This window comes from Penaeus monodon, chromosome 26 (assembly GCF_015228065.2).
Source record: "Penaeus monodon isolate SGIC_2016 chromosome 26, NSTDA_Pmon_1, whole genome shotgun sequence".
In the NCBI taxonomy this organism is placed as follows: Eukaryota; Metazoa; Arthropoda; class Malacostraca; order Decapoda; family Penaeidae; genus Penaeus; species Penaeus monodon.
The window spans coordinates 33,810,647-33,820,646 of NC_051411.1; the positions used below are offsets into that span (position 1 = coordinate 33,810,647).

The 10,000-nt window shown below is 39.3% G+C and overlaps 1 protein-coding gene across 1 annotated transcript; it reads right to left on the reverse strand.

Moving 5' to 3' along the window:
- Positions 1-2,678: 2,678 nt before the first annotated feature.
- On the reverse strand, positions 2,679-7,033 carry LOC119590101. The gene is made up of 2 exons (XM_037938866.1): positions 6,971-7,033; positions 2,679-3,720 (listed from the first exon to the last, which is right to left on the reverse strand). The coding sequence occupies exons 1-2, from the start codon at positions 6,980-6,982 to the stop codon at positions 2,833-2,835; spliced, it is 900 nt and encodes a 299-aa protein (XP_037794794.1). The 5' UTR covers positions 6,983-7,033; the 3' UTR covers positions 2,679-2,832.
- Positions 7,034-10,000: the final 2,967 nt, after the last annotated feature.

Consider the following 10,000-nt stretch of genomic DNA (forward strand, 5'->3'; position numbering starts at 1 on the left):
GTGTGTGTGTGTGTGTGTGTGTGTGTGTGTGTGTGTGTAGTGTGTGTGTGTGTGTGTGTGTGTGTGTGTGTGTGTGTGTGTGTGTGTAGATAAACTTTTGTGCTGGAGTCCTTGGAGTAATGTAACGGACATTGTGCATGCAAAACTTTGGGTGATAATAAGCGTAAAATGAAAGGTTAAGACCATGACTGAATAAATAATTGTCATCAGAGTCGATGACGGATTTATCAAGGAGATATGTGATAAACTGATACTTTTCCTAAATTATTTTTTTTCCAAAGTTATTTTCCAGTTTATGACATATTGATTACCAAGCTTACGTCAAAGCTCTCCCCCTTTCCACAATAAAAATCTATACATATATGACTCATTCTAGTTTATCCTGTTTTAACCGCCACAAAGCCGGCAATACGTTTAGTCACTACATAGGAATGCAAGCCAGACTTATGCATATGAACCCAAATGTAGTTTTTTTATGCTCCGTGCTTCTCACACAATGAATCTTGTTAAACGAGCTGCTGCTGTTATATTTTGTCTTAACACGAAGGTTATATTCGTCCACCTTTTTCTGCGTCAACACACACCTGGACAATCTAATGATGTCTTCGGAGGGAGTTAAAAGAGCACTGGCTGTGAAGACTCGTTGTACACACGTTAGTCAGCAAGATCTGGTGCCAACGAGAACTCCGTCGGGGCATGGTATTACACCCAAAATGCCGTTATAGATACTGAAATTGCCTTGGAATCGACACCTGAAGCAAGATATGAAGTTGGTACACAAAATGGATTTCCTGGAGCTGGTAGGAATAAAGCATTTGAAGGACTTGAAACTAGCCCCAAGAAATTAAATAATTCTCTGGTAAAATGTTAGAATTCATTCTGGGATAGACGTGAAGAGGTAGACTGAGTGCCAGGAAATTCTGTGGCAGCAGAGACTTTGGGGTAACTACAGGTATGCCAAGATAAAGAAAGGGACATTATGATACGAAATCAGCCTGAGAGAAAGTTATCTTTTTTATCTTTTCTTCAAGAGAAAAAAAATCGATGCGAAACTCAGTGCCATTATAGATTAGTTGCCTATCGCCTAACAAGAAGGTAAGGTAGTGAACTTACCGATGCAAGGCAAGTTGATGTAGCGATAAAAGTTGAAAATGTCCCTTGATTTCAGTAATGCGTTTATGAAGAAAAAATCCCCTTGGCAGCCTTTGTCGAGCTCATTTATATTTTAATCGCGAGGCTCATTTCCTCCATCATTTCTTTATCTTTCCAGGTGTTAATGAATATCACATTGGGAGAGAGACCATTCAGCTAACTGGCATTGACAAAGAATTATCTGGGAACTTCGATGACATTAAAAACTAAGTGCTTGTGTGTCTGTTAGGCTTTTTGTAAATATTGTATCGTATTTAAATAGCCTAAGTCCCTCCCAAGTCAACTTTTTCCGCGATGTGAGTCATTTCTAATATTAGGAGCTTATTTATGCAATAACGTAAACGAAAAATGTTTTTTCACGGGGAACCTAGTGTTTGGACCATGGAAGGGCATCCAGTCAGGTAAGGGCGGCACTCAGGAAGGCAAGTCTCAGGCGTAAAACCGTTATCATATTTTCAAGGAGTCAAAAGGCTTTGTCGGTGATTGATATCATTATATGCGAGGCTTAGAACTGGCTCACAAACGGAAATATACTCAGACCATCCTAATGTATGCCATAAGAATGTATAAATAAACTAATATAAATATAAAAAGAAAAAAAAATCAGTGTTTGTATGAATGCAATTTCCTTTCAGCCCGTCTTTTCCCTCCCTAGCTCCTGCTGCGCGCAAAGCACACACATACAAGCACACTCATATATACTATACAGATTATTTAAAAACATCCAAGCAAAACTAAATTAATATGTTCACACATATACATCTGTGTGTGTGTGAATATATATATATATATATATATATATATATATATATATATATAATATATATATATATATATAATATATATATGTATATATAATATATATATATATATATATATATATATATATATATATATATATATATATATATATTATACCAATATATTGTATATGTATATGTATATATATATATATATATATATATATATATATATATATATACAAATGCATTATATATACACATTTATTTATTGAATAACAAGATTAATTGATAAATAACGCTCTCGGTAATGTGCTATCACTAATGACTACCTACCTACACCCTTGACGAAGAACGAAAATTAATGAGAACAGCTGACGTAAGCCCAGCCATCGAACACATCTCATGATTGCGTTTCTCACTTTATAAAGGTTGTGATTCATTATACTCATACGTTACATTGTCTGTGTTGTTCATTATTATCTAAAAGTATCGATCTCTATGTATATATACCTGTACACTGACAATATGGTTTATTTATTTTGGTTTATTTCACTCTACCTCTCTTTCCACGGGTCTTTTCTGTGAGCATTTGGAATCAAAGTAAAAAAAATGGTGGTCTTGTATTTAGTCACGTTTTTCTTTCTTTCTTTCCTTCTTTCTTTCTTTCTCCATTTTTCTCAAGAGTGGAGGGTTTGTTTTTGCGTCAGTCATTCAGTTTGCTTTGTTATTTTCTGTTACTGGGAGATGGTGATTGAAGGGATGGAACATGAGAAGAAACTATGGTTGTTTATAGAGAATAGTTGTCTTTATAGACAAAGACAATAACAAGTGAAGAACATGAAATGGTATTCTTACATGCTTATCGCCACCAGGACGCAAGGAGATATGAATAAGACTATGCTACAATAATCATCTTGATATGCAGTTGCAACCGATGCTACGCTCTTTGGCTTCCGAAGTGGTTCGTGTAGGCGTATCCTCCCCCGGGCAACGTGTAGTAGTGCAGGTCCGCGACGCGTCCGGCCGATCGATCCTCCCGAACGAAGAGCGCAGCGCCGGCCGACGTCGTGCGGTGGACGGGGACCCTGAAGAAGGAGAAGGGGTCAAACGGGGGAGCCTCGGCGCTGGGGGCGGGTCTCCGGGTCGCCGGCTGGGCGGTCGTGGTGGCGGGTCTCCGGGTCGTTGCTTCGGCCTTCTTCGTCGTCGCCCTGGCTGCGGCGGGTCTGGCGGTCACGGGAATCCGGCGGCTCGGAATCCTCACTTCGGGGATGCTCTCGAAGGAGATTTCTCTGGCCGGGATGGCGTCCTGCCCCGGGATGTTAATCTCCGGGATTGCGATCTCGGGGATCTTGACCTCCGGTATGCGCACCTCCGGAATGGTGACGTCGGGAATGTCAACGAAGAGGTCGGTGTAGTCGGGAAGCGCCATGTCGTCCGCCGCCTCGCCCAGGCCGAAACCGCTCTCCGCCAGGGACCCGAACAGCGACAGCGCTATCTCGATGTCGTCCAGCGCCTGCAGGTCGGTGGGGTCCAGCGGCCGCCCCTCGTCCTCCGCGCGGAACTCCAGGGTCTTCCTCATGACCGGGATGAACACCTCGATAATCTCCTGGAAACGTTTGATGTCCTTCGCGCCGCCTGGGCCGCCCGTCACGTTGCGAAGGATGTCCGTGATGTTCGGCAGGAGTTCGAGGGCGATGTCCAGGAGTTCGTTCCGGGTTTGATCGGTCGACGTCCCGAGGGTCTGGACTCCAAGGGCGTCGTACGTCTGCTGAGGCGCCGGCGAGGCTGACGCAAGCGGAGCGAGGGCCGCCGCGCACACAAGGAGCTGGATGAGAGAGGGAGAGGTTAGCGGAGATTGCCTTTCGATTTTTATTTGTCAATTTGTATTAATACGTTTATATAGAATGGTCAAATATTTTATTGCTGATTTATTAATATTTATTTTATACTAATAAATCAAATTTTATAATTAAGGTCTACGTCTTAACGGCTACATTATGAGGATTTTTTTAATGCGACATTCACATACTATCTTCAGGTTTGCATCATAACCACAGAGCGTCTGCTGCATAAAAAAGACATCGTGTTGTGAGAGTTATGACATGAACAGATATTACCTTTCTTATTTTGCTAAAGTAAAGACAATGTAAACCATTTGTAACGTATTTTATGGCCTTTAACAGCATTTCCTTTTTTTCTTTTTTCCTTCTTTTCCTATATAGGAAATCGGTGACCGCCTTCTCTTGAGATACTGTTTATTATTTTTACATTTATAATCCTATATATTACAAGACGGCATATTTCTTTAGTTATCAATCTTAATTTCTATCTATGTACACACACACACACACACACACACACACACACACACACACACACACACACACACACACACATATATATATATATATAATATAATATATATATTATATATATATATATATATATGCACACACACACACACACACAGACACACACACACACACAGAACTGATATTACTAAGACCAACTATGGATATTGTGTTTTTCATCTCCCTTTGTGTTCTGTAAACAATGAAAAGGATCATGCCTGTTTATTGTTTTGGGTAAATTATGTTCTGCAGTATTTAGAATTTTACTAAATTATTAAATTGTATGTGGATGGGGTTTTTCCATTTCATAATTTCCCCCCTAATTAACAGTGTGAACCTTTGCATTTCCCTCTCCTTTGCAAGATGTTGGCCAACTTTCAGCTTCCTAGTCGCCCTGTATAATGCGGCAGGCCTCGGGAATGCTGACTGGAGAAGGTGGAGGAGAAGAGAATAGTCGTCAGTCAGTCCTTCGTACAATGAAACATCGAGTTCAGGGTGGAGCGGTGACGGGAGTTCCCCATAGTTCTCCATACTGAATGATATATACTTCTGGAATGTTCCGCAATATAGCAAGAAACGAGACACGCGGCTGAAAGGAACACTGAAACGTGAAGTCATCTATCTGCAGCATAGATATGGTAACGAAAGTTCTAGGGCAGCTAAGGTCAGTGTACGACAAGGTTATGTGAGGGCACCAGACTGCCCGAATGTACCCAGCTCGCGCAACACAGTCACCGCGACATGGTGTTCGCCCGACACTGAGTCACCCCAATCAAACACCCTCCGTCCGGCTCAGTGTCCTTGCGCCGTAGAGACCGTGCACCGCATTCTGTGCCCACACAACGCCCGGATGAGCGTACGCACGGATTGGCATATAACTGGTTAGTCAAACCTAAATACAGTAGTGGGGAGCCTATCGTAGATATTACATAACCAACTGCTCCCCTGCGGAAGGATCGATGATGACAAAAAAAATAAAAAAATAATAATAAATATATATACATATATATATATATATATATATATATATATATATATATATATTTATATTTATATATATACATATATATATATATATATATATATATATACATGTGTGTGTATATACATATAGACATGTGTGTATGCATATAGTACACGTTAATATATACAGAGACTGATTAACTTATTTCAGAGAAAATTAATAAATGAAGAGAGAGAGAGATTGGTTGATTGATTATTTAAAATTATCTGCCGCGTCAAAAGCTAAGGTCATTTATTAGCTGTTAGCATTAAGAGAGAGAGAGAGAGAGAGAGAGAGAGAGAGAGAGAGAGAGAGAGAGAGAGAGAGAGAGAGAGAGAGAGAGAGAGAGAGAGAGAGAGAGAGAGAGAGAGGAACTTGCACCTCTTCTACTACTGTCGCTTTGCAACTACTGACGATGAAAAGTTTATCCCGTTCGGTGGAAGTCAGCTTTTGCCAGACTCCGCCCACCTCCCGCCCACACAAGAGTGCTCAGCCAATCACATCTAGCGCCCACTCTCCTCGTGTTCTGATTGGTTAATTTTTTTAGGCTACACCGACAGACCATAATAACAAAAAAGAAAAAAACAGAGACATTCACTTTCAAAGGCCACTACTCCTTAAGTTCACTTTCTAAAACTGCAAAGTTCATTAAAAAAAAAAGTTGATAATCTTGAAGTGGAACGAGTCCTGCAAGACGGTAACCTCAAAAAGATCAACTGTTATATTATGATAACGTAATATTGCAATGTTCTCCTGGATATGGTAATTTTGATATTTCAAGGTACGATGACACTGCGTCAAAAATCGACATATATGTAAACCAATGTATACACACGTGTGCGTTTGTGTGCATATATATATATATATATATATATATATATATATATATATATATATATATATATATATATATATATTATATATAGAGAGAGAGAGAGAGAGAGAGAGAGAGAGAGAGAGATGAGATACACACACACACACACACCACAACACACACACACACACACACACACCACACACACACACACACACACATATATATGTATGTATATATATATATATATATATATATATATATATATATACATATGTGTTGTTGTGTCGTGTGTGTGTGTGTGTGCGTGTGTGTGTATGTGTGTTTATATATGTTATATATATTATCTATATATATATATATATGTATATGTATATATGTATGTATACATATGTATATATGTATTTATATGCGAGCGAGCGAGCGAGCGAGCGCGCGCGCGCGTGTGAGTGTGTGTGTGTGTGTGTGAGAGAGAGAGAGAGAGAGAGAGTAGTGAGTGAGTGAATGAGTGAGTGAGTGAGTGGGTGGGTGGGTGGGTGGGTGAGTGAGTGAGTGAGTGAGTGAGTGAGTGAGTGAGTGAGTAGTGGTGGGTGGATGGGTGAGTGAGTGAGTGAGCTAGCTAGCGAGTGAGTGAGTGTGTGTGTGTGCGTGTGTGCTCGCTTGCTAGCTAGCTAGCGAGCGAGCAAGCGAGCGTGTGAGCTAGCTAGCGAGTGAGTGAGTGTGTGTGTGTGTGTGTGTGTGTGTGTGTGTGTGTGTGTGTGTGTGTGTGTGTGTGTGTGTGTGTGTGTGCGTGTGCGTCTGTATGTGTGTGCTCGTGTATGTTTTTGTATATTCGTATAATTTACATATATTTCGCAATCAAACTATCCAAAAATGCTTAATGGTAGCTAAAGATCATGACACTAACCTGTAATAACATGATGGTGTTGAGGGAAACTATTATTGTGCAAAATAACTTTCGTGTGGACCCTCGCGCTATTTATATATACGGTCCCTCGACTGTCTGGTGTGTTGCAAGATGCCGCCATTATAGGTATTTAACGCTTTCGATCGGTAATTAGGGGGGGGGGGGGGGGGGGGTTTAAAGGAATTTTTTTTGTAAAATTTTTTAATTTTTTTGGGGCCTGATTTTTTAAATATTTATTTTATATAAAAAAAAAATTTTAAATTAGGTCTACGTCTTAAGGGTCTTATAGGATTTTTTTAATGCACATTCAATACTATTTTCAGGTTTGCATCATAACCACGAGCGTCTCGGATAAAAAAAGACTCGTGTTTGGAGTTATGACATAACAGAATTACCTTTCTTTTTTGCTAAAGAAAAGAAAATGTAAACCATTTGTACGTTTTTAGGGCCTTTAAAAATTTTCCTTTTTTCTTTTTTCCTTTTTTTCCTATATAGGAAATCGGTGCCCGGGCCTTCTCTGAGATCTTTTTATTATTTTTACATTTATAATCCTATATATTACAAGACGGCATATTTCTTTAGTTATCAATCTTAATTTCTACTATGTACACACACACACACACACACACACAACCCCCCACACACACACAACAGACACAAAACACACACAGAATGATATTACTAAGCCAACTATGGATATTGTGTTTTTTCATCCCCCTTTTGTTTCTGTAAACAAAAAAAGATCTGCCGTTTTTGTTTTGGGGGTAATTAGTTCTGCGTATTTAGAATTTTACTAAATTTTTAAAATTATATGTGGAGGGGGTTTTTTCCCATTTCACAATTTCCCCCTATTAACAGGGGAAAACCTTTGCATTTCCCTCCTTTTGCAAGATTTGGCCAACTTTCAGCTTCCTACCCCTGATAATCGGCAGGCCCGGGAAGTGACTGGAAAAAGGTGGAGGAAAAGAAAATAGTGTCATCAGTCCTTCGTACAAAAAAACATCGAGTTCGGGGTGGGGGGGGGTGAGGATTTCCCCCATAGTTCCCAGGGTGAATGATAATACTTCGGAATTTTCCGAATATGCAAAAACGAAAACACCGGCTGAAAGGAAACTGAACGTGAAGTCATCTATCTGCACATAATTTGGTAACAAAAGTTCAAAGGGCAGCAAAGGGTCATGTACGACAAGGTTATGTGAGGGACCAGACTGCCTGAATGCACCCATCGCGCAAACATCACCGCGACATGGTTTTCGCCCGTCTTTGATCCCCCAATCAAAACGCCCTCCGTCCGGCTCAGTGCCCTTTGGGCCCGTAAAACCGTGCCCCGCATTCTGTGCCCACCAACCCCGGTGAGCGTACGCACGGATTGGCAAAACGGGTTTAGTCAACCTAAAACGTAGTGGGAGCCTATCGTAGATATACAAAACCCAACTGCCCCCCTCAAAAGGACGTGGACCAAAAAAAAAAAAAAAAAAAAAAAAAAAAAAAAAAAAAAAAAAAAAAAAAAAAAATTTAATATAATTATTTATATATTATATATATATTATATATATATATATTTATTTTATATATATCATATACACACATATGTATATATATATATATAAAACTTGTTTAAAACATAAGACTGTGTGTTGCATATAGTAAAACGTTAAATATATACAGGATTTAAACTTTTTTCAAAAAATTAATAAAGGGGAAGAGGAGAGAGTTTGGTTGCTGATTTTTTAAAAATTTTGCCGCTCAAAAGCTAAGGTCTTTATTAGTTTTGCTTTAAAAAGAGAGAGAGAAGAGAGAGAGAGAGAGAGAGAGAGAGAGAGAGAGAGAGAGGAGGAGGAGAGGGCAGAGAGAGAGAGAGGAGAGAGGGAACTTGCACGGGAATTTCCCCTCTCTCTACTACTGCGCTTTGCAATACTGACATGAAAATTTTTTTTTGTTCGGTGGAAGTCAGCTTTTGCCGACTCCCCCCACCCCCCGCCCACACAAAGTGCTAGAAAAAAATCACATCTAGCGCCCACTCCCTCTTTTTCTGATTGGTTTAATTTTTTAGGCCCCGACCAATAATAACAAAAAAAGAAAAAAACAGAGAATTCCTTTCAAGGCCACTACCCTTAAGTTCACTTTCAAAAACGCAAATTTTATAAAAAAAAAAGTTGAAATTTTTGAAGGGGAACGGTCCTGCAAGACGGAAAACCTAAAAAAGACAATGTTATATTATGATAAGAAAATTTTGAAATTTTTCCCGGGATATGGAAATTTTGATTTTTCAAGGTACGTGACACTGCGTCAAAAATCGACAATATGTAAACCAAGTTCACCGTTGCGTTGTTGCATATATATATATATATATATATAATATATATATAATTTTAATATAATATGTGTGTGTGTGTGTGTGTGTGTGTGAGTGTGTTAACAAATATATGTGTGTGTGTGTGGTGGGTTTAATAGTATGTATAATGTTATTATATATATATATATATTAATATTAATATATGCAAACACACGTTATCTTCTATCTATCTATCTATATCTATACTATTTATCTTCATTTCTATTATTATTATATATATATTATTAATATATATATATTATATATATACACACCACAACTTTTATGCATAGTTGTGTAATAATATATATATATATATATATTATTTATATATATATATTATATTTATATTTATGTTACATATGTATTATGTATTTATATGCAGCGAGGAGCGCCGCGCGCGTTGAGTGGTTTTTTGTGTGTGGGTGGGGAAAGAGAGAGAGAGAGAGTGAGTGATTTATGAGTGAGTGGTATTTGGGGGGTGAGGGTTGAGTGAGGAGTGAGTGATGGTGAGTGGGTGGGTGGGATGGGGTGGGTGGGTGAGTGAGGAGGAGTGAGTGAGTGATGGTGAGTGGGGGGGTGGGGGGTGGGGTGAGGGAGGAGGAGGAGTGAGTGAGTGAGTAGGGAGGGGTGAGGAGTGAGTGGCTAGCTACGAGTGAGGGGAGTGTGTGTGTGTGCGTGGTGCCCCTTGCTAG